Source organism: Psilocybe cubensis, chromosome 10 (assembly GCF_017499595.1).
Source record: "Psilocybe cubensis strain MGC-MH-2018 chromosome 10, whole genome shotgun sequence".
Taxonomy (NCBI): domain Eukaryota; kingdom Fungi; phylum Basidiomycota; class Agaricomycetes; order Agaricales; family Agrocybaceae; genus Psilocybe; species Psilocybe cubensis.
This window is the reverse complement of record NC_063008.1, coordinates 984,883-1,012,543: the sequence shown is the minus strand read 5'-3', so window position 1 is coordinate 1,012,543 and position 27,661 is coordinate 984,883. Positions and strand designations below refer to the sequence as shown.

Below are 27,661 nucleotides of genomic sequence, written 5' to 3'. Positions count from 1 at the left end.
CCGCTCACTTAGAATCCAGTTCCCACCAAACTACCTTCATGGCAACTCATTCTCCGGATGTCCCGCAACTGAACGCCCTTGATCTCATCCCTCGTGTTGAAAATTTGATTTTTCAATGTCCCGCAAACTCTGTAACACGCCTTGTGAGTTCCCAGCCTCGAACTCGACCCTTGGGTTAAAAGTTCAATTTTGCAGGTATGCAAAGGTCTCGGGTCTGGATCAGTAAGCCATCTCCTGAAAATCAAAACTTGCACTCAAACTCGATTTTAGGACTTTTGGTGCTTCAACGCATTTGTTGGTAGTGCGTGAGGGCGTAACCCCTCACGCCGTTTCTCCCCGTCCACGGCCTTCGGGCGGGGAGAAACCAGGTCGGTTTAGATGATGGAAGAGGAATGGCAGTTTCGAACTTCTATCTCTTTTCATCAGGGTCCCCTTTCTGTGCGAATTTTGTACTATTAATACTCTATTATAACGAGAAATTATCCCTTAAGCGCCCATTGTCTCGTAAGATTTGATTCCTAGATCATGATGCGAGATGAGCATGGTTCATTACCTCAACATTACACTTTAGCTCACAACTTGGTATTGTAACAGCAAGCCATCATTTATTCCAAAGCCATTCGTTCCAGCGTCGATGCTGCTCATGTTGGATTCACGATCTGCGATGATGCTTTAGCGCTTATTAAATTCATGCCGCATTCAACTCCCGAAGACCGAATTGCGTTTTTGAAAGGAGTGAAGGAATCGACACAGCAAGGATACGACAAGGCAGTAGAGGCAAAGTTGGGTTTTATTCACGTTCGTACGACGGTGGAAGAGGCAAGTACAATGTTTGTCTGAAAGGTGGCCTTGCTGATCTCATGAGAACGGTAGCTTCTAAATAAGATAAAGGTCGAAAAAGATTCCACAAGGGATTGCGGTATTACTGAGATGCAAACACTGCTTTCCAAAGGCGTACAGGACTTGGAGCAGTTCAGCATTATATTAACAAAGTTTGCTGCCTGGTGGAACGAAATGGCGATGGAAACGAGTTCACAATTACGGAGGGAGAAGATGCTCATGCAGGCATTTACTAACCTTCAGCTGACGTCTCTCGAGCAGAAATGGAAGGAGCATAGAAGTCGGTATGCGGCGTATGTCAACGAGGTGAGCGGCACGACTTTTAGAAGAATTAAAATTGAATACCTCTCAGATTAGCATTGTTCAAGATCGATATCCCGGTTTATTTGACGAGTCCAAGCCTGCGACATTTGGAGAACCACAATACGCTCCACCTCCAGGACCGCCTCCAGGTTACGCAGTGCAACAACAAGACAAGGCGATTATAGCCAGAACTGAGACCACGGAAACACACAGTTCGGACCATTGGAGGTTCTTACCTGGGTTGCATCGACCAAAACCTATCAGGTCCCCAACGGTCATTATAAGCGAGGAGTTGTCATCGACATCGTATCTATCAGCATCGTTGTCGACTGTGCAGGTTTTGGAGCCACACAGGTGCTTGGTGATTCTTCAGTTCCAGTGCCATCCATCTCCTTCCCGCCGGTTCAACGCTCTGCGGATCAAGTGGAAACTGAAATCTGTCCGCGGAGTACATCCATCCAAGATGATTGACGTCGCGCCCAAATATGCCATAGGCGCAAAAAACGAAGAAAGCCACCACAGGAAGTATAGTTTCAGTATCCCAGCTCAGTTCAGCGTGGGTGGATTTAACACGGGCCCAGAGGTCAACGCCGAGTGGCAAGTGAGGAAACAACTCGCACATGCCATGACCATCACTGGGTCCATCCGTGGACACAGTCAAGATTCAGCCGAATGGAGCGTGGAAGAAAACGCGAGCGCTATGACGGGAATTCCTCCCCACTTTTGTATCGCAGCCGTTGTTCAATACGAGGGCATTGTGATGATGGAACTGGATGTCCTGGCGAAGCAGAGAGGAACAGGGAGCTGGTGGAGCTCTAGAAACCAGGCCAAGGAAGATTTTGTTGTGGATTTTGAGAAAGCTCGACGTGAATTTCCGGAATACATGCCATCCCATAACTGGACTTCCTGGTTCCCGTTGATCACTGGCGAAGTTGCAGGGGGTGCTGTGGTACACCCACAGGAGGCAGTGACCAGAAATTAGTTGCATTCAACGTTGGTATTTGTGAGCAAGTGACTTGTGTGAACAATCCATTTCAATCTGGAACTTCAAGAGCATCAGCAGCAAATTGGCTTGAAATTTTACTACTTACATACTCATTACTCACGTTTCGCGTAGATATGTTTAGATAAGAGTCTAATTTCAACGAAGAAATAACGAGCAGCAGTTTAAGATCAAGAACTTTAGGTTCCGTGGTTGAGCTTTTGAACAACTTTTGAAGGTTGTGTTCCATTCGTGTAACTGTTCATTCCAGTTTTGATCTCCGATTCAACAATACTGCTATATACTTATGTAATTAATTAATTAATTAATTAATAGTTTTATCTTTTCACTAAGTAAGTTGCCAAGCTAACCTAACCCAATTCGATTGCATCCTTCGCAACCGTCTACCACAGCTATATCTTTGGGTTTTCGACGCGATATGGGCCTTTGTGAGGACCATGGCCCATTAGACTTTAGCAGTCAATGCGTACGACTATCATGGAGCGCATTTCTTCCAGCAGTCTTCGTTTTCGCTTTGTGCTTATCGACTATACCCCTACCACAACCTGCCCGACGGATACTACGATTTCTAGGCGCGCCATTCAAGACTTACCTGACGTTACATGAAGCGGAGGCCATTGATATCACCGGAGAGAAAGGTTTTGATGGAGACGACACGGAGATTGTGTTGGAAGTGTCCCATATCGCCCCCCTTTGGCGCACTGTGGTATTTGTATTCGTAGGAATCGTGCAGTGTTTCTGCTGGGTCGCACATGGCTCATTCCTCATATACAATGATACAACGGATATATGGGCAGGAGTGGCTTCATTCCTTGTAGCTTTTGCTTGGATGTACACCGTCGTCCGACCCATCGTTATTCCGCCAGCGACCGGCCCCGCCGACATGTTCACATTGTATTTAATCCTGCTATTCACCTCAATCCTTCAATTTGGCGGAGCTTTATTCGATAACCGTGTCTTAGGGGCCCCGCCTCCATCTAATCTTGCCCTGCTTGGTATGCTCACCAATTTACTTTCCCTCATACTCCTATTGTCTGTAGTTGTCACAATACCTTTGGCACTCCCGAGCAACCGCGTTGATCCTAAGGAAATTGTACGTGGTTTATATGTGGCAGGCGTGTCTTTCTCTAACTTTCCATAGGGGCATTCTGTCTCGCCGGAGGACTACACTAACCTGTGGGGATGGATTACTTTCAAGTGGGTTTACCCCTTGGTTAAACGGGTACGTTGATTCCATATTCTCTCTATTGACTCGGAGCTCATCTGAACAATAGGGAACAAATACTACGCTTGAAGAAAAGGACGTATGGGATATGAGTCCCACAATGCAATCGAGGCCTATTTTTGTCAAGTTCAGCTCCATCAAACGTTCCACCCTGCTCCGTCGCCTATGGGCGGCCAACTCCCTTGATCTCATGTCAGTTGGTTGAGCATATGCTCGCATTGTTAGATTCTCACACATACGACTATCTAGCTTGGATTTCTCCTTAACTTTTGTCAGCGTATTGTTTAACTATGCAGGTCCTTTTTTCCTAAAGTATGTGCCATGTCTAGCATTCTCCAATAAAATTCTAACTTATCTTAAGGCGGATCCTAGATTTAATTGACTTGGAAGAGCCAACGCCGGAAAGCCGCACGCGAGCATACATATATGCGTTCCTCGCGTTCACATGTTCCATTTTGAAGGTTTGGCCAATCGCCATCAACTTTGTTGACACCGGCATGATATTTCTATAGGCACAAGCTGACGTTCAGCACCTATGGTTTGGCCGACGGGCAGCAACGCGGATTCGCTCCGAGCTGATGGCGGCGATATACGACAAGGCGTTGAAACGCAAAGATTTCTCAGGCGTCGTCAACAAAGACAAAAAAGAGGAGGAAGTTAAGGAATCCCCATCAAATGGTGTCGAGACCAAAGAGTCCAAACGTGTGTCTCCTATAAATTACAACACGATTTTCGTCATAATGCTGATGCGCCCTCGAAGGCAAATCAAAAGCGAAGAAGAAAGAAGAAAAGGAAAAAGCAGCTAAAGCTGATGACCCCAAAGCCGGAGCTGATGTTGGAAAAATAGTCAATCTTATGGCTGGGGACGCCAATAGGGTAGGTCACCATTATTCGATGCAAACCACAATCTCATGTTGTTCATAGATTTCTATGACAATTTCAGCCTTGTACTTCATATATGGCGGTATGCTTCATCAAACGGTCCCTTTCGACGAGTTCTAATTATCTTTGATACAGCGCCCTTTGAGATTATCATCGCTGGTGTATTCCTGTATCAGTTAAGCGTGCCACTGTTTCAACATTGACGAATACTTACCTTCGTTCTTAGACTATTGGGTCTCAGCGCTTTTGCAGGATTTGTAGTATTGCTTGTCGGATGGCCTCTCAACAGCTTCATCGCTCGCCGAAGTATCAGAATCCAGAAAGGCGTGCTTGCTGCACGAGACAAGCGTATGGGAGTCCTTAATGAGTTGATTGGCGCAGTGCGTTCCTTAATATATTGTCTGTACCTCCCGATAACCTTGCAAACATGATCTAGGTCAAATTCATCAAATTCTTTGCTTGGGAAGAGCGTTGGATTGGCAAGGCCCTAGACGCACGAGAGTTTGAAATGAAATGGATGGTTAAAGGTGATTTAGAATCATGTTACCTGTATTGTTCGTGCTAACGCAAAACTCTCAGCTCGTATCAACTCGGTTTTGTTTGGCCTTCTCTGGACGACTGCTCCGATCTTAGTATCCATCATCTCGTTTATGGCCTATGTTCTACAGGGCAATGAGCTGACCATTAGTACTGCTTTCACGGTTAGTTATCTTGCCATCCCACCTTTGTCACACCTAATATACGCGTTAAATCACAGGCAATTGCTCTATTCAATATGGTCAGGTAAGTTTGTATGACGTAACTTATTAGGTGGTCATTATAATTGATAATGGCACCCAGAGCACCACTGAATGTTATCCCAACCTGGATCGTCCAAATTTTGCAGGTTAGTGGCAGACGCCATTTTTTTTGAGTCCCCTAACCTGTATATAATCTTCAGACTGGTGTCGCGCTCAATAGGATTTCTGTCTATCTCGACGAAGAAGAGGTCACAGATCAGGTTTCTTCGCTCAAGAAGGACTATTCGGAGCCCCTATTGCCTGGTGCGGACGATGAAGGACTTGGGCTCGAGAATGCGTCTTTCAAATGGAATGAGGTAACGGATGCAGTGGATAAAGATAAAGGCAAGAGTGACGGGAAAACTACCTTACCTACTACCACTGCCGACCTGACTGCCGACGACGCCAGCACAACCGTTGATGATAACGCCTCTGAAAGGAGTGTTACGGGACCTCAAGACCGAGTATTCGAGTTAAGAGATATATCTGTCGTTTTCCCGCAGGGTGAATTGACTGTTGTTACTGGACCAACCGCTTCTGGGAAAACTGCACTTCTCGTAGGTTCTATTATCTTTAGAGCACGATCTAGTCATTGAACTCACTTATATAGCTCGCCGTTCTTGGTGAATTGACCCTTACAAACGGACGTATAATTATGTCCAAGGAGCCGTCGCGCGTCGATGAGAACGGACTCATGCACTGTATCTCCTACGCGGCCCAATCGCCATGGTTAAGGCACCAATCAATCAAGGACAACATCCTGTTTGGGTACCCGTACGATGAGGCACGATATAACATGGTTATCGATTCCTGCGCTCTCAGGCCCGATTTGAAGATGTTAGAGGACGGCGATGCGACAGAGATTGGAGCAAGGTCGGTTGTTTTTCAAGCATTGTTGCTCTCCACTTTAATATATTGAAACATTGACTACCAGGGGTGTGAGCTTATCAGGAGGACAGAAAGCCAGAGTTGCGCTGGCGCGAGCCGTTTATGCTCGAACCAAATATGTGTTGCTGGATGACCCTCTCAGTGCGGTCGACAGTCATACATCAAGGTTCCTTTACGAGAAGCTTTTGCGCGGCCCACTTTTGGCTAACAGGACTGTTGTGAGTATACCTCGTCGTCTATCTTTGTAAAGCGTGAATCACTCACTCCGTCTAGGTACTGGTAACACATCATGTCGAACTTGTGCTTCCTGGGGCCCACTATCTTATCCGTATGCTTGATGGCCGCATCGACACCCAAGGAACAGTCAAGGAACTCAGGGAACAAGGTGTTCTAGAAGAAATTAAACTGGATGCCTCTGTTGACGCGCACAAGGAAGAGGCTATTGAGGCGGATGCAGCTGCGATTGAAGAAACCCTCGAAGATCCTTCTAAAACGGCCGACGCTACCAAAAAGCCCAGGAAACTTGTCAAAGATGAGCATAGAGAGACAGGGGGAGTCAAGTGGTCTATCTACAAGAGTTACCTCAAGGCCTCGTACGTCTTTATTGTTCTTGGGCGATAATTCCTGACATTGATTCAACGTTGATCTAGCTCGTACTGGACATGGGCTTTCCTAGCCTTGATCATTGTCCTAATTCAATTTTTGAACATTTCCGAGAAACTTTGGATCAAGGTCAGCATGTTGGTTTCAAAATATGTCCTTGCTTATCATTTCATAGACTTGGGGTGAAGCGTATAAGATCGGCAACGAGACTTCTCCAGCATTCTACGAGTTCCGCACGTTTGCCACCGCTGAACACGAAGCATCTATGGATGGCCTTTCCATGAATCATCAACATTACCATACTTATCAGAGCCTAGCGCCCCCAAAAGGCATATTTGGTATTCAATGGCCTAATGCCTCTGAACATCCCCTCTTTTACATCGGGATCTACGCTGGCATTGGTATGGCAACTGCACTAGCAAGTATCACTTCAGTAATGATTCAGTATACGGGTGCATTGCGAGCCTCCCGCATTCTTTTCAAGTGCGTGAATACTTGATTCTTTCCATATCTCCGTGACCTTAGGGCTAATGTCATACTAGGCAACTTCTCGTAACTGTTGTACGAGCGACCTTCCGATTCCATGATACAACCCCACAGGGTATGCTGCTATTCTTTTCGCTTGTTTTGCCGGTCTCATTCTTTTGTTAGGCCGCATGCTTAATCGATTTGGGAAGGATGTAGAAACCATTGACTCCTCCCTAGCTGGATCTTTGCAAGCCGTCAACTCCTCTCTGATGGGATTCTTTGCTGCCATCATCACTGTTGCGTGAGTTTAACTTTAATACTCAATTCATTTCTGCTCTCATATATTTGGCCAACAGCGTTGTCTTCCCTTACTTCATCATTCCAGCAATTTTCATAGGCTTTGCTTATCGTTCGTTGGCGATCGGATATCTCAACACTGGCCGAGACCTTCGAAGAATGGAATCTAATTCGAGGTCCCCTATCTTTTCAGACTTCGGAGAGCTCCTTGAAGGAATTGTCACCGTCAGAGCTTTCTCTGCCGAAAGGAGATTCTTGGATAATTTGCACAAGAAGATTGATGTTACCACCAAGGTATGTATTTTATTGTTAATATTTGCTTTACTACTTGATGACACGATCGATAAAGATGTGGTATACTTTCTGGATGACCAACCGATGGCTGCTACTCAATTTCGATGCTCTCGGTGCACTTTCTGTACTGGTTACCACATTGTTCTCTATAGCTACGCTCGCAAACGGTGCCGGCCTCGCTGGTCTCTGTATTACAAGCGCAATGGCCTTTACATCTTCAGGTACGCTGGCTATCTTCGTACGATTTTGCTTGTTAATAATATCACGTGATCGCAGTTTATTGGGCGTGTCGATTCTGGACTGGTAAGTCTTTCTCTTTCGGTCATACGATACATGGTCTAATGCTTTGCCTGCAGGTCTCGAGCTCGATCTGAAGTAAGTGGTGTATAATACTGACTCTGATTGGTGCTCAATTTCCAATAGCTCTGTTGAACGTGTCGTTGAATAGTCAGTTTTCCCATCTTCCATCACAGAATTTGGACTGACATACCGCAAAGCCTTGATCTTCCTCAGGAACCGCCCGCAATAATTGAATCAAATCGCGTACCCGCTTACTGGCCATCGAGTTCTAATAACGACTCGCTCGTTGTCGTCGAAGATTTGGAGATCAAATATGCCCCAGATCTGCCGGCCGTTTTGCATGGCGTGTCGTTCTCTCTGAAAGCTGGGGAAAGAGTTGGCCTTTTAGGTCGCACTGGTACGCCTTTAGCAACCTCGCCTCGACCTATTCTAATATACATTATAGGAAGTGGAAAATCTACACTTGCTATGAGTATTCTGAGATTTGTTGACCCCACCAATGGTCGAATCATGATTGACGGAATTGACATATCTACTATTGGAATTCACGACTTGCGCTCACGACTAGTAAGCATTCTGTTTATACCTGGCCCACTTGATCTTACGATGTACTTCTACAGACCTTCATCCCTCAAGTAAGCATTATTTGAATGGCGAAGAGCAACATCTGATATATTACAGGATGCCACTCTATTCTCAGGGACGTTACGAGACAACCTCGATCCATTTGGTACGTCTCATCAAATTAAGTTCTACGCATGGCTAATCATTTGCTAGGTGACCACACTGATGCTGAATGCCTGGACGTGTTGCGCAGAGTGCATATGATTACGGACAGTCCACATTTGTCTCTCGAATCGTCCAGAGATCAGAGTGCATCATCATCGCGCAATCCAACCAGACCTTCAACCCCAACGGGTCACGATCGCGAAAGCACCATTGACACCATGTCAGCAGCTTCAACCAATGTTGACTCCAAGGCTTCGGTGTCGCTTGATACCAAGGTATCTGCAGGGGGAACTAACTTCTCGCAGGGTCAAAGACAATTGATTGCGATGGCCCGGGCGTTGCTTCGTCGCAGTTCCATTATTGTATTGGACGAGGCTACCAGCAGCATCGATTTTGCGACGGATGCCAAAATCCAAACTACCATTCGTGAAGAGTTTACCAATTCTCTTCTTCTGACAGGTGATTTGACTCTGGATTATACACTCTATCTTTGTGACTAATGGCATATACCCCAGTCGCACATCGTCTTCGTACTGTCATTGACTATGACCGTTTAATCGTTCTGGACAAAGGACAGGTAGAGACATCTCCGTTTTCTAACCACTTAATTCACGAACTAACCCACGATTTCAGATCGTCGAGTTTGATACCCCTTGGAATCTAATCAACAAGGAGGATGGAATATTCAGAAACATGTGCATGAAGAGCGGATCTTTCACTGAGCTGGAATCGGCCGCGAAAGCTAAAGCTAGTTCGAATGCTTGATTTATGTTTTTCAAATTTTGAATAGTTCTAATAGTAGCTCATTTAGATGCGATGTTGTCTTAAATATATATATTTGTGTGTATAACTCGGAAGGATCGTCAAGCCCATACTTCCCTTTCGCGTTTCCAAAGCGCGAAACTATTTTTCCTGAATCACGTGCCTTAGGATAGGGTTGACGTGTTCGATAACCGGTACTCAGGGTGACATTCTTTTACCTTCAAATATCTTGTCTTTTCCTCAAACATCGACATTGCATCAACATTGATCCTCCTGTACATCGATAATCACAAGATCACTCGACTAAATAATCGTATAACCCGTTCGAATTGCGGGTTCGCAAAGCGGAGTCGTGGTGGAAAAAATTGGGTATCAGGCTCGAGCCATGGGGTATTGGAAACTCCACCTTGACGTCTAAGGTTTATGGTAACGTCGTGCATAACAAGATCGAGGCCCACAAACATATACTATGCAAACCATACTAGCCTTTTGGGTCAACCTACTGCAGCCTGTGTTTTACACCTTTCTGAAGATAACAGGCTTACAAACAAATCTCAACCTTTCTCCACGTTCATGTTTACATACATCGCCAACTCTCACCGCACTGGTTTCATGTTTAGACACCTTTACCGTTCCTCACGCTTTCTATGATGCTGCGACGTATAATTTGGCTCAGCCTGTTGCAAATCAACGAAGAGATTGGGGACTTGCTGTGGCATCGCTGCTCTCGGTTGACGGGGATTGTTCAACGACATCAGTCCCCCATTCTCTCCAAGGATTGTATGCTATTGAGCCTTTTGGGAACTTTTGTGTACTGTATGAAGTAACGTCCCGGTGCGGAACATACCTCAAGGGCTGGGGTTTCATGATTGTTCCATCATCTCGCTCACGGACGTCAAGAGATCTTCATATATCCGCCCCTCATCCAGGTTATGATCTGGGTACTGTGCAGCAAGCAGCACATATTTTCGAATCGACAGGATCCAGAAGTCTTCTTGTGACCGGTCGGACTCGTACTGCCTATCTAGACAATTCAAATTGCATTCTCCCTGTTTCGCCCACCCAGGATTACTATCGAACGGACCCTGCACATAATGACGTGATTATCGCTTTTCTCTTTTCTTAAATTAAAATTGAACTAAATTTATCAGGAAGAACCTTTTTTTGATGCAAGTGTAGCTATCTACCAATGGCAACATCGAAAATCAGGATGCTCCCCATCTTCTTGCAGCTTTCTGCAACTTCATGGAAAGGGATCTTTGAAGTGTCCCTCCGATCATATTTTCCTCTCTTCAGGAATCGGTGAGTTTAGATCCTGCTTGTTGGGTCGTGACTAAGTTTAACTGCCTACAGGAAACTCATCGTCATCCAAGGCATGGTACACCGATGATATCGATCGTCCAATAAAAAGACTTCAGCGAACATTGAAGCAGAGCTTTCCATCCTGGAGGGTGTCACTTCCGTCGGATAGCAATTGCCCTCTGACAGCCACCAAAAACGTTGTGGGGAGGCACATTAATGGAATTCATATTCCACGTGTCTGTAACAGGGCTGCCACCAGCAAAACGGCCACAGGCGAATTCCTGCATGCCGAGCAGGCAAGCCTATCTCGGAACCCTACAAATTACGATTCTTGGTCGCGTGCTGTATTGGAGGCCTTTGATGCCAGTTGCGCTGATGGCATGGTTGTGGATTCGATGACCAAACTTTGTGTTCCTTTGACCTTGAGAGAAGAAGGACGATCAGGTTGTTTCAGGTCTTCAAATTCGGGGAGTCGATGGTACATGATGTTGTCTTGCTTTGTAATATTTTGAGTGTTTTGAAATCATCTAGGTGTCGTAATAACCGATTTTACCGACATGGCGTCTTGTCCTCCTAGTCTGCTTAATCAAATGAAAGAATTCTTCAGACCGCAACCCTTTTACTATTTTGTGAGCTCGTGTTGATTTGTCCGGCTATGATTGCATACACACGTCAAAATGAAGAATATAAATGGGGTTCACGGGTCCGCACAATCATGTTCAACCAACAATCACTATCATCTATATGAAACTACAACACTGGTCAATGGAGAACGCAAAATGGCCACAACACTAACTTGGTCGACCGGACATACGTCGCGAATGTCGCTGATGCACATGTTCTGGCTGCTGACCGCCTCAATTCCTATGCACGTTCTCTCGTTGCGGGAGAGGTGTTCTTCATCACTAACGATGAGCCTATGCGGTTCTGGGATTTTTGGAATGGGATCTGGGACCGCTTCGATAAGGTGTTTTCTGGGAGACGCCTCAAGAGGAGTACTAGCTGAAGAAAGACTCAAGTTCCTAGCGCACTCTTGTGTAAATGCTGGGGCTTTTTTCACTTAGGCGCCCACACTGATCTGCGTTGTCCACCCGCGGGAAAGGCTGATGCCAAGTTCGGATGAATTTCATGACTTCAATGAATTTTACATGTGCGAGTCTTCCCATGAGGTTTATAAATATTATTCAAGTTATTTATCATATTCAGAGATATGTATTCGGTACACCATAAAAGCAATGCTCTCATGAAATTTCTTCACTATGTCATCGGCCGGTCTTATACCCGTTGAGTTTTTGTCGAAGTCAAAAAGTGCACGTGATTGTGCAAATTTTAGGTTCCTACTGTCTCCAACAACTTGCCTTTCTCGCTTGCTATTTCGTGTGAAGATATGCCTGGAGAAGACAAAAGACTTCGAAAAAACCTCGTGCAATGTCAGGGTTGTTGGAAATCTACAAATGATGGGGTCACTCTCTTCAAATGCGGAGGCTGTCAAGCATCGTATTACTGTGTACGTCGTTATTCAGTGTTTGACTATCTTATGGACAATATATCATACTCACTTCACTGACTTCTGAACGCAGAGCAAAGAGTGTCAAAAGGCAGCATGGCCACGTCACAAGCCAACATGCCAAGGCATCCGTGGCCTTAAATCTGTGGCCACCTCTTCTATCAACGATCGTCACAACATGCTACGTGCATACTGCATGAAGCAACGCCCGCTAATGATGTGCTACGGCATACTGGGTCTCGATTTGCATCGAAACATCGAAAGATGGGAGAACGAGGTGTTTCACATTTTAGTCCGTCCATCGCCTGGAGCATCGTTGCTGCGCCCAGAAAAGGCATTCCTTGCGATTGACGCAAAGCCCCGACGTATGGACGAGCTCGGAGGAGCACATGAATTGGGATTTTGACTGGAGTTGGAGAAGCTGAAGGCTGAAGTGAAGCGAGATAAGCAACTGTGCGGAATGGTGGTCATAACGACAGACGTTGAGAGCATGATATCCATAACCTGGCCAATTGCGTTCACTCACGCTCTTCCTTCGACCCCTCCAGGCCTTGATATGGACGATTGGAGAGAACCGTTGATTACCAAGTTGAACTATGGCATGGTATTCAATGGTTGATTTTAATTCACATTAAGAATCGAACTATGCTAATATTCATCACCAAACATGAATATATTACTGCATCACCGTGGGTCGCCTTCAGGTTCAGGCCTTGCTAATAGATTTTTTTTACTTTAGCAGCAAAAGTCAAGGTTACTATAATTCTCATAAGATTTTTTTTTGTGGTGGAGCCGCGAGCGTTATCGGTTGGTCGGCACGAGATAGTCGTCCGGTTGCAGCTTTGGGGGATCATACCCCAATTTCAGTAGAGCAGTACTATTAAAGTTAAAAGATTGGCTGATAAAAAATGCACTTCTATAATACATACACCCTTCTTGCAAGTTCTTGCCAACGACTCTTCTTAAAGTTGTACTTATAGTCGGATATGTCCGCTTGCCGACTCAGTGCCGTGATACGATCAGCCGTGTTCATCTGAAGGATCTGAACAACTTGAAAGACGCACCTCCCTTCGACCTTGCTTGATCCCCTTTGTAAAGCCCTTTCCTCAGAATTCCCTCAAGAACTACTAATAATCTTATTCACCATTCCGAAGATTTACTTGTTAGATGGAAATTGTGCTTTCTAGCCTCCCCCCCAGTATTGATCAGGGATCCGGATATGTTTGGTAAACCAAAGGGACGATGCCCTGGACATTAGAGGTGAGCATTGGATCTAGCTTGCAAAAATATCGACAGCCCTTTGGACATATCAAAGCGCATAAATGATGTTCAACTCAAGATTCAGGCCCTTTCAGGCCATCAACAGGACACAAACAAGCTATGTCAATGGCCATACTGCCAAGGACGTGCCACCGTGTCTCCTCCTTATATAGATATGAAATTTGGCGCTGGTTATGCTCAGTCTCTAACCACCACCATGAGCCAATTTGAGGTCGACAAATACTGCACTCAAACCAACCAACCAACATTGACACGTCCTGCGAGTGGCCAAGAGGCATCACAATTCCCTCACGTCACTCGAAAGGACCTCACTCAGTGTCAATGGTGCTACAAGTCAGCTCAAGAACCCGGCATCACCTTGTCTAGATGTGCGGGTTGTCAACGGGCAAGGTTCTGTGTGAGTACATGCTGGCTAGTAACAGACGTGGCACTCAAGTTATCTGCACATCCCACTTAGAGCAAAGCGTGCCAAAAAGCGGCGTGGCCAACCCACAAGATTAGGTGCAGGGTCAACATGGAGGCGAGTAAACGACTTCCAAATGCACAGGATGTGTGGAAGAAGCTGAGTACCTTCTGCGCGAGACACCGGCCCTCCTTCTTCAAGCACGGTATTCAAGCGCTGGATTTAGCCAACGACCCTGAGAGGCGGCTGCGCGATATCCTCGTCATTGACGTGATCCCCGTTGTAGACGAAGAAGGGAATTCGAAGTCCAGCAGGCTCTTTCATGCATTTGAAGCGAGGGTTAAAAGTATTGAATCATTTCCACCGGAGCGGAGAGATGAAATGAAGCTACAGATGAAGTTGTTTGAAGAAGACCAGAGACGGACTGGAGGTATGGGCGGTTTCTTAGTGATGGTCTTTGATCGTCTTTCTGGGGTGGCGAACGTTTGCCCAATGGGGTTCCCAAAGGATATTCTGAAGTGGGAACGTGGGCTACCGTGGAAAGAGCCCTTGTTAGACGCCCTGAATGCGCCATTGACACGACTTGAGAAAAAACAACGGGGATTTAAAATTGCATGTGAAGCAGTACCTATGCCAGAATAGCGAGTGTATGTTTATGTTTAAACTTCTTTCTACTCAGATTGCAAATCCTTGTACAATGTATTCATTTTGTTGTTGATGTGTATAAGTCTCAAGATCGATTACTGGCAAAATGAGTGAGTTGTTGTTGTTGTTGTTGTTAGCTTCGGGGCAGAAATCAAACACTGATCTGTCGTATCGGAGTTGCTTCAACGATTCAAAGGCGATTCAGTGCATTCCCACCTCTATGTGCCTGGAAGTGTCATACAGAGCGCTTGGATTTCCACTTCGGTGGTCAGACTACCTACGATTTGCAGACCGTCACAACCTGGCGGTCGGTCAGTCGGAATGGCAAATGCGCTTTGGGACATGATGAAATATCTGAAACATTACAAGTGTGAGCTTTGTAGTATTTTCGCTTCTCAGGTTAAAGAAGATAGCGTGCAGATATCACTCGATCAGTTTTTCTCATATCCAAGTTTTCCTTGCAAATATGGTATTAGATTTTGAACATATTAAAAGGCAGTTTTGGCGAGGCTGATGCAAAAGGACTCAAACAGGCTAAGACTACGTCATAATTGCCCAGTTGTACCGGTTGTGCCTTGTATCTGACTATTGGCCTTCCGGTATTATGCGGGCTAGATCTGGCACCGACTCTGAAACTCAGTTTCTAACCACCACCATGAATCAAATCGGGGTTCAAGAATCCCATACTCAAACCGACCAACAACGACTGGTTTGTCCAACGAGTGGTCAGGGGACATCACAATTCCCTAACGTCACTCGGAAGGATCTCTCCCAATGTCAATGGTGCTATAAGTCGCGTCAGGAACCCGGAGTCATCCTCTCTAACTGTGGGGGTTGTAAACGCGCCTGGTACTGTGTCAGTATACGCTAGCTTGTAATGGATGCTTTACTCAAGCCATCTGCACATCCCTCTTAGAGCAAAGAGTGCCAAAAGGCAGCGTGGCCGACTCACAAGATTGCATGCAGGATCAACGTGGAGAATAGCAAACAACACCCGGATGCACAGGATGTGATGAAGAAGCTGAGCACCTTTTGCGCGAGGCACCGGCCCTCATTACTCAAATACGGGATCCAAGCGCTGGATTTGGCAAACGACCCTGACCGACGGCTGCGCGATATCCTCGCCATTGACGTGATCCCCGTTGTAGATGAAGAAGGGAATTCGAAGTCTAGCAAGCTCTTCTTGGCCTTTGAAGCAAGGGTTGAAAGTGTTGACGGATTTCCACCGGAGCAGAGACATGAATTGAAGCTACAGATGAAGTTGTTTGACGAGGACTCGAGACGGTCCGGAAATATGGGCGGTTTTTTTGTGATTGTCATTGACCGTCCTTCTGGGGCAGGAAACGTTTGCCCAATGGGGTTCCCGAAGGAGATTGTCAATTGGGAACGTGCACAGCCGTGGAAAGAGCCATTGTTAAATTCTCTGAATGCGCCATTGAAAAGTTTGTAGGGCAAACGGGGGTTTGGAGTTGGATGGGAAGTTGTGCCAATGCCAGATTAACGAATGTATTTTGGCTTCAAACTTCTTTTTTTCAACTCAATCCGAGAATCAGTTTATAATTTGTCCATGTTTTTCCATTGTTGTGTACAGGTTTTCAAGCTACAACAACGTCATTTGATTGCAGAGTGTTAGGGGCGTAAATATACCGGGTCTCTGTGTGCATGGTATGTCTGCCCGGTGCTCTGAGAATACTGAGCGCGAGACTGTTTCGAGTGGCCTTGGGTAAAGTATACCAGTACCAACGCCGCTGATGTAACTTTTGGAAGGTATAGAGTCTGATTCGTTTTCAAATTTGTAAAGTAGCATCTTGGAAGAACTGTGTGGTCGTTTTTTGCAACTTTTTTTTTTTTTTTGGTGGAGCGTTGGTGTTAGGCGTTTTTTGCAACTTACGACGTGTCAGGCGCACGAGTTGCGGCGTCGGGTCCAAGTTCCTCTGGAACGCTTATTGCCGTGATGCCGTGATGTGATCAGCTCGGCGCTGTATTTGTCCTTGCTGTTACGTGAAGCATGACAGCATTAGATACAAACAAAGTTGCCAGCCTCATCCTACCTCCTCTTATGTTTGTTCATCCATTCTATGATCATTAAAACTACGACGCTACTCTTCCGTTGCATATGTCATCCGACTCATTCACGAACTTTAACTCGAACCGCCAACCGATTTAACTGTGTTAGTAAACGTGTTTTGGTGAACTGGGCCAACGGTGAGGCTGTTTGCGTCCCCGTTTCTTCGCAAAAGAAATATAAAGCAAAGAGCGCAAGTGACACAAAGCATAGATAACAAAGCCAAGAAGAGAATAAAGCAAAAAACAATCCGCTTTTTATTCAAGGCCTCTTTGGCGCCTTTATATGTGTGTGAGTGCAATACGTCGCTTGAAATAATGTGTATTGGTAGTTTCCATTTTATTCCTCTCGTTCATTGTGCAATTAGCATAGTTCATCGTCGTAATGGTATTAGAAGCGGGCGAGGCTCTCACACTAATATGGCCTAATAATTCGAGTACCATACTTTTCATTTTCTCTCTTGTTCCCTCCACTCCTACGATAAACAAAAAAAATGTTAACCTTAGACATATACAGCCCAAAAAAAAACGGAATACAAAAAACAAAAAGACCGCGAGAGCCCAAAAGACCCACAAAAACTGTACTCAGATGCCACTTTCCGTCTGTATCATTATATGTGAGTATATGCGGTTTGATGAAGGACTGACTGTGCTGGAGCACTGGGATTGGGATTGATTTGGAGCTCTGGGTTTGTCCTTGGTGTCATCGGCTTGATGGGTGGCAATTTCGATGAAAGGTGGTTCCTGGATGCCATGTTAGCGGGCGCCTGTCTGCGCCTGTCTGCTGCAGTGAATCTATCCGTGTATCTGGTATCTATCAACTCCTCTGGCAGTGTTCTTTGTTTGGGAGCTGGCCGACACGTTGCGGATGGTGAAATTGTCCCGAGGTGAAATCAAATCAAATAGCAAAATCGAAATCGGGTCCGTGCGTTGTTAACCCCTTGTGCTTGGCGCATATATCTGTATCCGTACATGTGCATTTGCATTCACATCGCATTCGCATTCGTGCTTATTCTGGGAAAGACGCTAGGAAATTTCCCTTGTCTGACTTGTTGCGGTCTGCGAGTGCGAGTGCGAGTGTGATGTCTGGTATACGTCCCTGAATGCAGTGCAGTGGTCACTCTATCCGAGTGGAAGGGTGTAGTGCTAGGGCCTGGGACGAACCTGGGGACGCGGACACGGCTTCACGTTCTTCTGCTATGCGCATACCTATGAACTGTGAACTCTCAGTCTTTGAGTTGCAATTTTTGTTCTTCTCTTCTCTTCTCTGCTCTTTGTCCACTCAAGAGGAGAGCCTAAGTGTTGGGGAATCGGGGGTAGGGGGTAGGGAGGTCTATGTTTCCTCCTCTCTCCTCTCCTCTTCTTTCCTCGCTCTGAAGTCGAATTTCTTGCTTCACACTGTGAACCGTGGTACTCTGTTTGTCTCTCTTAATGTGTGACTGTTGCTTGTACTGTCTGCTTTCCTGATGCTTTCTTGTTCTGGATATCAAAAGCGGAGTGTGGCATGTATGTGTATGGATACCTGCCTGCGCTGCGCAGCGGCTCTGCGCGCGCTCTGGCTAGTGATCCTTGAAAATAGCATAGGTCAGAGGACATCACTGATCCTCTTCCGCCCTTTAATTGAATGCTGAGAATACTGACGAGACTCGGACCTAGGGAGTCGAATGTGGCCTTGAGGTGTCGGAAACTTGGAGTGGTGTGAGTCCTACTCCTGAGCTAGCCGGGCCCACTGTCATCAACTTGTGTTTAACATTATTATTGTTGTTGTTGGGATTTGACTATAGTTATCACTGGTTTTTGTGAGCGTTGTGTCTGACGTAGATGAAGAGCAGATGACAAGACATCGCGTGCGGTTTTTGGATTACATACCCACGTCAACGTCAATGTCCGCGTCCCCGATGTCCCATGGCTATGGTTATTAGGGTTATGTTGAATATGGAAGTCGTCTCGAATGACAGTGTGGGTATCGAATGCCAGTCTAGCCTTCAAACTGAAAGCTGAAAATTGAAAATCGAAAAACTTGAAAGCTCAAAAGTGGCCTTTGCAGCTCGTTCTTGTTCTCCCCATGAGGCGCGTTGATAGTAATAAATAAATAAGGTGATAGACGATGCAAGTTATGATTATCTGGGTAAGTGAGATGTGATCATGAGCTGTGAACGGCGTGGCGAAGCTTGAAATTTGGTGACTAAACTTTGAAGGACTTCGAACCTTTCGTAAGTTGTTCATTTATCATTTTCGTGATCAATGTGGGATCCAAATTCTAGATCGATCGAGGTAAGGTATGATATTTGAAGAAATCCTCGAGCTGCATTGACGACAGGTAAAGACGAGGAAGGCTTGTGGCTTTGAGGGCTTTGAGGCGTTTTTGATACCATTTCTAGGTGATGATAGGATGCTGTGAACTTGTGGTATAGATATGATAGGGAATGTAAGGTAAGCTGTATTGTTATTAATATTTTGACTGCGAGGTGTTGAAGCTGTAGCGGGAGGGAGGGATCGTATGGTCGATTGTATAGATCATGGTTGTTATAGGTCGAGTCGAGATGTGGTGATGTGATATGTTAAGTTGAGGTTGATGTTGATGTTGATGTTGTCATTCTGTTCCTAGAATCTCAACTTAGTCCTCCTGTCGGGCCTCTCAGACTTCATCCCTTCTCCCTTCTTCATCATGAAGAGACATCATGATCACGTCCGTTTGCGAATGTTCTTAGGATATTTATTATTTTTATTGCTGCAATTGGAGACTTGAAAATTCAAATGCCGTAGGTGTCGTCTGTAATTCGACGGTGCGTAGGTTGAAGGGGGTTAACGGGTTACCAATCAAAGGACACGCTCGCCTACACTCGCACGTATGTATATAGGTACATATCTGCCCTGGACCTGTTTCGGGTTCACTAAGAAGAAGCAGGGGGGTAGATGGAACGACTGAAGAGGACAGAACAGGGACCGAGCATGGACCGGGAAGACTGCTAGACATGTTCTGAGTTTTTTGCTGAGTGTCAATTTAATTCGACAGGGTTGCGTTGGCTCGATTCGGGTTTGTTGGTTCTTGCAATTGGTTCTGGTTTCCTGCGACGGCGACGAAGACTAACGCGTTGGGTGTGTAGGGTCGAGGTGAGCTGTGTTCTGTCCGTTTGTGTTGTCCTGTGCTGCTTGTTGACCTTTGACGGTGCTAGCATTGCTGTTGAAAGAGAGACGACGAGCAATCAAGGGGTCTAGATTCAGAGACAACTGGTCCAAGCAGCTGACAACGCCGCAGTGTGCCCGTTTCAACTTGCTTCAGCCCTTTGTCTGCTACCACCGTCATCGTCTGGGATCTGAAATCCCCTCCGCCTGAGGAAGGAAGGATCAAGGAAGGGCGAGAGATGCCCCTCCCCGCGCCCCAGGCCCACCAGGCCAACGGGGTCTCGTCGGAGTACATAGATATCGAGGTACGCACCGTTCTTCGCTCGCTTTTCTCTCATTGTCGCTGTGCGGAGGAGGGATTTTGTGTGCTTTATATTTGGGTGACAGTATACTCATCACGCGTCTATCCCAGGCAGACTTGAGCGATCGCGATTCGAATGCGAATGCGCACGCGCGCACAGACCGGGACCCCCCGTCCACGTCCCCGCCCACCCCCGCGCTAGCACCCGCGCGCACCCGACGATCCATCGCCTCTGGCGCCCCACGGGCAGGCTCTTCCCCCAACCATGACCACGACCACGACGCCGAGCTCCCGATGGCGAGTTCCCAGCGCCTCGTCGTGACTTCGCAGCTCCCCGCGTTCTGGCGCACGAAATGGGGCTATGTGCTTGGTGTCGTCGCGCTTCTTGCTGTTGTGGGCGGGATTGTGGGCGGGGTGCTGGGGAATAAGAGTAATGATGAGCCGGCGAGGAATCCGGGGAGTGTGCATACGACTATGTCTTCGTCGTCGTCGGGTGTGAGCTCAGGGATGATGCCAGCGCAGTCGACGACGGATGTGATGGAGAACCCTGAGATCCCGCATACGGTCGTTATGGCCGCTGTGACTGCGAACCCGATCAAGGGCCTGAACGCCGTTGTGACGGCGACGACGGTGCTGCTGGCATCGTCCATACCCAATCCCCCGGGACGGAATCTGTTGCGGTATGCGTATGCGGCGCCGCTTGTGTCGTAGGTGCTCACAAGGTTAGTTAACGCACGCTGCACTGCACGCTACGGATACTATACTACGTGTGTTTTGTTGTGCCAAGCCACGCCCACGCCGCCTTTCACGCCAACTTTTACCGTCACCTTTGCCTTCACCGTTAATGCCACATCAACCCTTCTTCGCCTTCATTGCATTGTTCACCGTCACCATCCATCACGCACCCACACCGACGCCCTCACACGGCGTCAAAAACCAAAAACTACAAATCACAAATCAAAATTACAATCCATAAATCATAAAACACAAATCACACACATATCCATCCTCTCGAAAACACGAATCCACCCTCCCTCTCCTCCCTTTCACTCCCAGTCTCGGGATAAGTCTTGCCTCTTCCATCGTCACTCTGACATGCACACACACGAATTTTCTACCCGCTACGCTACTCTTCTCCCTATCACTGCTTCCTATGCTTGATATACTATCCCTCTCGTTGTCCCCACTCCCTGGTGCGCTTCCCGCCCTCTGCAGTGTCCCCCACCCCTTGCCAGTTTTCCATGCTACCCCTCTCCAGTGTTTTTTGATACCAGTGCCTCGTCCATTCGCCTTCCCTGTTTCCCTCCCCCTCCCCCTCCCCTATTGCGTTTCGATGCTTGATGCTGCTTTTTGAATGGTGCGAGCCTGCGAGCCTGCGAGATTGCGAGAACCGACGGTCTATATCCATATCCATTGACCATTATCCACGGGACTTACACAAGATATTCAGAAAATTTTTGGTGTCACGACGCAGATAATGATGAGTATCCACTTCGCTGCCTCATCGCCTTCGTGTCGACCGGCAAATAACGATGATCATTCACTTCGCTGGTGCAGTGCTTTTGTACCTGCCTACCACATTCGCATCTGCATCCCTGTCCGCATCCATATTTGTCTCCACATCCGTTTCCATGATCTATGTCTATATCTGTACCTTATGCGAGCGACTAGGAGCAGGATTGGGCTGGGGCTGGGGCTGGTACCGGTACCGGGAGGAGGACTGTTCTTCCCCTTTTTTATTTTGATTTGGACGAGTATTGCGGTATTAGGGTCTAGGGCGGTGCGATGCGGGGATCGCTAGCACCTGGCGTTTGGGTCTTGTGCTTTTGTATGGGTTGTACTGATTTACTGCGGCTTCACTTCTCACTTTCACTTTGGTTTACACGGGCTTAGATGTTTCTCTTTTGGGTGCTTGGGTGCTTATATACGTCTCTTTTTTTTTGTCTTCATTTGGAGTATTTGCTATTTCTACATAGATACACTTTTTGGGGCTTTTGGGCTTTTGGGCATTTGACTTTGTTTTATGCGATTCGTTTTGTTTCTTTGGGGGGCTTTCGGTCTTTGGGTTTGGGTTCTTGGGAATTCTTTTTTTTTTTTGGGTCTTTTGTTGGGCTTTTTGAGTGTCTTTTTTTTTTTTCCCTTCGTATTTGGTTTTTGGGGGTTGTATATGTTTAGGGTTAACCTTTGTCGTTGTTCAACTTCATCATGGTCGTTATATTGATATCGATTTTTTGGTGCTTATATGAAAAAGGCTATCGGCGCTAGATATACATATATGCATGTTTTGTATATAGTATTGTCTACATGCTAGTACTAAGTGCGGATGGAACAAGGGAGGAAGGTGAAAGTATGATACTCGGTTCAGAGCTGTTAGGCTGTATGGATGCGCCCGCTTCTGATATCATTACGGCGATGAACGATGGTGATTGCAGAATGAACGAGAGGAATAAAATGGAAAACTACCAATACGCATAAGAAAGCAGCGCAGAGATACGTTTCCGTTAGTTCAGAAGCGTAATGCTGATTTCGGGACGGAGGGAATTATGATAAAGAATGTGACAAGGCCAAAAAAGAAGGACCTACACGACATGCTGAATGAGACGGATTTCCTAAAGAGAAATAAATACCGGGGTCGCTTTCAAGCTTTAGCGCTATAGAAATTCAAGCGCTCAACTCTCAGCGCTCTGCGCGTGCTTCGTGCGTCGTGCTTAATTTGCGGATTCTGTCTTCGGGCATCTGGGATGGAATCATGGAATCTGGATGGATGCTTACGAAGCTTCTTACAGTGATATATTGTACTGCATCAAACACACGGGAAACGCCAATGCGAATGATACGATAGCTTATATTTATGATCACGATTCGCGACATACAATTATAGGTTTTGTAAATTTGTCAAGGTGCACTTACTTACTGCACCCACGCATACTATACTATACTATACATACCGCCGAGCAGGTCGGACAGATGGACAGGACAGGCGTGCGGTGGCCGCCCGCTCCTCCCGCGACATAATTGAATTTGGAATTGATCCTGTGAGGCTGTACGTACCTTTGATTCGCTTCGCTTTTTGATCCCACTCCGTATTGGATTGGATTGGGCTTTGACTGGCGTTTCGTGTTTTCTTCCTCTTCCTCTTCCTCTACCTCCTCGTCCGTTGTCTGTTCTTCAGCAGCTCAGCGCTCAGCTCTCACCTTTGGCTTTTAGATCCGACCAGGAGCCGGTTCTGATATCGCACACCAGACTTGATATTTGACGGGGCAGAGATAAAGTGATAAAGGGATAGAAAGAAGAGAAGGAAAGAAAAGAAAAGCATACGATGGCGTCTAATGGAGGACATCAGCAGGAATATGACGCGGCGCTGTTGGCGTCTGCGCCTGCGGCGACCAAGGCGCAGCTTCAGGTGAGCCTTTCTTTCTTTCTACTTTGCTTTTTCTTTAGTTTTGGTTTCTGGTTTGCTTTCGGTTTTTTTTTTTGCTCCTGTTTCCTTTTCTACGTCGTGAAAGCTGAACACACGAACCATATGGAATTTCTACACAGAGCGGATACAACCCGGACCTCCTCGTCGAAAAACCGAGCACGCCCACACCGCAAGGGACCGACCTCGAAGCCGCCCTTCCACCCACCGCCAACCCCACGCACACAACCGCCAACGCCCACAGAATGCAGCAGCAGCGACAGCCGTTCTACCGCACACGCAAGGGCATCGTTATCATCGCCATTGCACTCGTCGTGGTGATAGCGGCGGCGGTGGGCGGGGGCGTGGGCGGGTCGAAGAAGAAGCATGGGAGCGATGCGGTCGTTGCGCCGACTGGGCCGGATGATGGTGGGAATGGAAATGGGAGTGGGGCGCCGCCGCAGGTTTCCTCGGACGGCTCGAGTTCCAGCACAACGGGGACGAGCACGAGCACGAGTGCGGGGACGGGCGCGTCGCAGGGTGTGGGTGACCCGAACGCGCCGCAGCCGCAGCCGGGGCCGTCGCAGGGCGCGACGCCGACGCAGGGGGGTGTGATTGGGAGGCCTACGGAGTCGGCGGCGACGGCTGTGGCGGGGGCGGTGGGGACGGGGACCGATGCGAATGCGGTGGGACAGCTCGTTGGCGGGTCGACGTGAGCGTGGGCGCTGGGGTGTGACTGGTGAACGGTGACGGTGACTGGTGATGGTGACGGTGATGGTGATGGTGACGGTGAAAGATGGACGGATGGACGTTGAAAGGGCGGACAGCGGGCGTTGGTGTGATGATCATGAACTATGGTATGTGTTTTGCTTGATTTTTTGGTCGACTTGTCATTATCATTTTCTGTGCCCTTCCAAGTCGAATGGTTAATTTGATAGCTGATTATACATCTATACAGCTAGATTTCTTTTTTATTTTCTCTTTTCTCTACCTGCTACTTTGGACTGGACTGGATGGGATGGAAGGCTCGTCTAGCAACTCCGCCAAAACACCTGCTGCATGCTACCGTTGGAACGCTATCTGTTGTTTTTGTATCTTGTTTCTTCAAATCGTGTAATGTATATTTGACTTATGGTCTATCTCACTTATCTTTTGTCGTGGAAGATCATAAGGCGAACCTCAGGCTAAAGACTGCGCCTCAGCTTGAAGGAGCGCCGCTGGGGTGGTTTCAATTTTGGGTGGGAGTTTATTTTTTTAAAATTGGCATTGATGTTCCCAGTGTGGTATATATGGACCTTTGCCTTGTGCGCTGATATTCTAAATTCAGCTGCTGTGGTTGGGTGGATGACTGGGTATGGATTAATCGACGGCAACGCAACACCCCCCTGAAGATCTCGTCGGCGGTATCGATGCAGATCCTCTTAATTACTCGGACACAAGTCATATTCGCGCTGACTTGTAATTGTTGCTAGAACGTCTCACAGCATCTGTCGTCAGTACCGTGGTACTTGGACTGTATGTCGCAATAGAAAAGCGCTATACCCGGCCTTCTGACATCTTCCTCGAAGTCTAGACCTGCATCTGTTCCGTCGGCGCGCTGTGAAATCCTTGGGGCTCTACCAGGTTTTACCTGTGTGTATGGGAGAGTTCGCATCTATTACTGGGTCAAACATTGATGAACTGTATAGTGGTCAATGTGTTTTGCATTACAGCCGTCATGTCTATAAGTATGTCCGTCTGCGGAGTGATATATTTGTGTCGAGCGACTTGAGCCGGCGTTACTTACTTGCTACCTGTTGTTTTGTGAGGGGTAGAGAGAGGTGAGGTGGTACTACTACATAGTGTGAGTGGATCGTGAGGGGGAAGTGATGTGAATATAAAGAAATATAATGAGAGTAAATGAGCGCAAGATCAGATGAGAGACGCAACGAAAAAAGCAACACACACACACACACACACAAAAGCGTGAGCGCGACTGACTGGAAAAGTCAAAAAAACAGAAAAAGAGGGCAATTGCTGTATGTATGTATAATATATATCAAAAAATAAAAAAATCCGGATGTGTTTTTCAGGTATGTGGACGTGTGTCAGGGAGCGTTTGTTGGGATACGACGGTGGTGCGATACGCAGGCGGGCTGAGCGGGCTCTCGGTGCGATGGATACTCTCCGCGCCGAATCTGCTACTGTCAGACGCGAGCTTGCGGATGCTCCGCGGGGTGCCCTCCTGGTTCGGGTGCGCAGCTACTGGTGCTGTGTTCGCGGGCTGCCGCAGGATCCCAGCGACCTCGCTCGCAAGCGCATGGATGTTCAGGTTCGCAGTTTGCTGCATCTGCTGGTGCGGGTGCGGGTGCTGGTCCACGGACGCTGCTCCGGCGCTGGAGTTACCGGTGAAGGACATCGCAGTGGACCCGAACGACGTCTGCCTGTCCAGCATGTGCGGTTCGACCATCAACGTCCTCGGCACACCCGGGGGGAACTGCGGCTGCTGCACGACCTCGCCGCGTCTATTAGGCGACATCGACATCGACATCGACATCGACGGGGCGGACGCGGGGGCGGGCGTGGGTGTTGCCTGGCGCGTGGCGCTGAGGCTGCGCGCGGCTTCGAGCTGCTTCGCCTCGGCGAACGCCTCGCTGGGCCTGCGGCGTACTGGCGCGGGGTTGTACCGGAAGAAGTTGGCGTCGTCGGAGGTGGGCGAGTCCGGTGCGCCGGGTGTACGCGTGCGTCGCGATTTTTGGACGCGCAGGAGCCAGAGGATGAGGATGAGGCCGAGGATGAGGACGGCGGCGCCGCCTACGGCGCCTCCGACGATTGCGCCGAGGTGCGAGGAGGAGGAGGAGTGGGCGGCGGCGGCGGTGGATGTGTCGGAGGGAGAGGTGGTGGAGGAGCTTGTTGTTGAGGAGGTGGTGGAGGAGTCGGAGGGGGTTGGGGTGGATGGAGGGATGGAGACGGGCGTGGATGGGATTGCGGGTGTTTGGGTGGCAAAGGCGCCTATGCCTGTGAGCGCTATTTGGAAGTTAGGCTGGGGAGGTTTTGGTTTGTTAGTAGTTGTGGTTGTGGTTGGGTGGTTAGGGTTGGGAGGGGTCTGCGCTTACTTGGGGTGTTCCTGTCACCTGCTGTGCTGCTGCTCTGAAACTTGTGTACGCAGCAATGCTCGGGGGGTTGATAACGCTGATATACCGTCTATGAATTCCTTTGCATTCACCAAGATACTGTGGACATTTCTTACCCAACCATGCCGGAAACCGCGCAATGAGATGTTGGCTGTGTCATCTCGCAGAAGAACCATATGGCTATGTAAGACCGACAGAAAGACATCCAGAGGGTAATCATTAGTCGTCCTGGTTCGCGAATTCTGAAATTTGGTTGCTGTGGGACTTACGTTCGCTGACATTTGTGATGTGCAGATCCCATGTCATAGGATGCTGCGTGTCATTATTCTGCGTCCCAGCAGGACCACTGCTGAAGCCGCCCGGAAGGGGCGAGCAAGGGTTGGCAAAGCTCGATTGTGTAACAGTATGAAAGCTGCGGTAAAGAAAAAGGAATAGGAATAGGAAAGTTAAACTGAGGCTGGGAGACGTGGATCAGGTACACACTTACAATCCCGCGAAAATGAATGTGATTGTGTCATTTAACCCAGCGGATATGGTTGCGGGATCGAAGAAGCTTCCCTGGAGGCCGACTTTCACCTAAACAGTTCCAATCCCGATACCAATACCAAACAGAGCTTAGCGTCGAATCACCGTGCAGCAGGAGTCATTTTCGTGGGTATTGTGCTTACCGTGTGAGTGGTCTGCGCGGTGACGAGGAGCGCACCGTGCAAGGCGGCGGTGGCGGCGAGAACGAGCGTCAGCGGCGGGAACTGCGGGAAGGCCATTCTGCAGGGGGAGGGTGCATGAAAATGGTGTCTTGTCAAGGAGGGGGGGGGTTCAGGCTTACGGTGGGTATCCTGGTATTATAGACGTTTACATTCCCTCCCCACCACCCAAAGGGTATTTGGACAGACTGCTTCGGGAGGGCATCAAGATCAAGTCAGAAATGCTGCAAATAGATGTGGACGGCACGAGGGCTTTTTATAGGCATTTGCGAGAGAGGAAGTTGCTATATTCGTAGACGGGATTGGCGTGCTTTGCTGCGAGGTATGCTGCCGTGTTGATGAGTGATGATAATCGAGCACTGCACCGTATTTGTTGGATCGATAGGAGAGCTGTTCGATGAGATATCAGGCTGTTAATCAGGAGAGGGGACGGAATTTTGTTGCG

The 27,661-nt window shown here is 47.8% G+C and overlaps 8 protein-coding genes across 8 annotated transcripts; 7 read left to right on the top strand and 1 right to left on the bottom strand.

Moving 5' to 3' along the window:
- Positions 1-38: 38 nt before the first annotated feature.
- JR316_0010614 (uncharacterized protein) lies at positions 39-2,125 on the top strand (the record flags this gene model as incomplete). Its single annotated transcript, XM_047896280.1, has 4 exons — positions 39-143; positions 595-798; positions 874-1,146; positions 1,193-2,125. 4 exons carry the CDS (start codon positions 39-41, stop codon positions 2,123-2,125), a joined length of 1,515 nt encoding a protein of 504 aa, XP_047744325.1.
- A 904-nt stretch (positions 2,126-3,029) lies between these two features.
- Positions 3,030-9,376, top strand: JR316_0010613 (ABC transporter 7; the record flags this gene model as incomplete). The annotated part of the gene is made up of 35 exons (XM_047896279.1): positions 3,030-3,141; positions 3,187-3,239; positions 3,288-3,368; positions 3,421-3,563; positions 3,621-3,683; positions 3,733-3,832; positions 3,884-4,073; positions 4,132-4,247; positions 4,296-4,335; positions 4,389-4,428; positions 4,480-4,633; positions 4,690-4,780; positions 4,833-4,954; positions 5,011-5,036; positions 5,094-5,139; positions 5,194-5,589; positions 5,643-5,905; positions 5,967-6,138; positions 6,194-6,513; positions 6,571-6,652; positions 6,699-7,006; positions 7,066-7,124; positions 7,175-7,292; positions 7,348-7,582; positions 7,638-7,803; positions 7,859-7,885; positions 7,939-7,957; positions 8,006-8,029; positions 8,080-8,279; positions 8,328-8,449; positions 8,503-8,517; positions 8,564-8,612; positions 8,660-9,070; positions 9,127-9,188; positions 9,245-9,376. The coding sequence occupies 35 exons, from the start codon at positions 3,030-3,032 to the stop codon at positions 9,374-9,376; spliced, it is 4,557 nt and encodes a 1,518-aa protein (XP_047744324.1).
- Positions 9,377-12,132: 2,756 nt separating this feature from the next.
- Positions 12,133-12,588, top strand: JR316_0010612 (uncharacterized protein; the record flags this gene model as incomplete). Its single annotated transcript, XM_047896278.1, has 2 exons — positions 12,133-12,180; positions 12,256-12,588. The coding sequence occupies 2 exons, from the start codon at positions 12,133-12,135 to the stop codon at positions 12,586-12,588; spliced, it is 381 nt and encodes a 126-aa protein (XP_047744323.1).
- Positions 12,589-13,977: 1,389 nt separating this feature from the next.
- Positions 13,978-14,673, top strand: JR316_0010611 (uncharacterized protein; the record flags this gene model as incomplete). Its single annotated transcript, XM_047896277.1, has 3 exons — positions 13,978-14,490; positions 14,602-14,621; positions 14,649-14,673. The coding sequence occupies 3 exons, from the start codon at positions 13,978-13,980 to the stop codon at positions 14,671-14,673; spliced, it is 558 nt and encodes a 185-aa protein (XP_047744322.1).
- A 493-nt stretch (positions 14,674-15,166) lies between these two features.
- JR316_0010610 (uncharacterized protein) lies at positions 15,167-15,961 on the top strand (the record flags this gene model as incomplete). Its single annotated transcript, XM_047896276.1, has 2 exons — positions 15,167-15,220; positions 15,428-15,961. The coding sequence occupies 2 exons, from the start codon at positions 15,167-15,169 to the stop codon at positions 15,959-15,961; spliced, it is 588 nt and encodes a 195-aa protein (XP_047744321.1).
- A 3,979-nt stretch (positions 15,962-19,940) lies between these two features.
- JR316_0010609 (uncharacterized protein) lies at positions 19,941-20,713 on the top strand (the record flags this gene model as incomplete). Its single annotated transcript, XM_047896275.1, has 2 exons — positions 19,941-20,006; positions 20,114-20,713. 2 exons carry the CDS (start codon positions 19,941-19,943, stop codon positions 20,711-20,713), a joined length of 666 nt encoding a protein of 221 aa, XP_047744320.1.
- A 2,608-nt stretch (positions 20,714-23,321) lies between these two features.
- JR316_0010608 (uncharacterized protein) lies at positions 23,322-24,115 on the top strand (the record flags this gene model as incomplete). The annotated part of the gene is made up of 2 exons (XM_047896274.1): positions 23,322-23,405; positions 23,543-24,115. The coding sequence occupies 2 exons, from the start codon at positions 23,322-23,324 to the stop codon at positions 24,113-24,115; spliced, it is 657 nt and encodes a 218-aa protein (XP_047744319.1).
- A 1,352-nt stretch (positions 24,116-25,467) lies between these two features.
- JR316_0010607 (uncharacterized protein) lies at positions 25,468-27,276 on the bottom strand (the record flags this gene model as incomplete). The annotated part of the gene is made up of 4 exons (XM_047896273.1): positions 25,468-26,405; positions 26,782-26,924; positions 27,000-27,088; positions 27,181-27,276. 4 exons carry the CDS (start codon positions 27,274-27,276, stop codon positions 25,468-25,470), a joined length of 1,266 nt encoding a protein of 421 aa, XP_047744318.1.
- Positions 27,277-27,661: the final 385 nt, after the last annotated feature.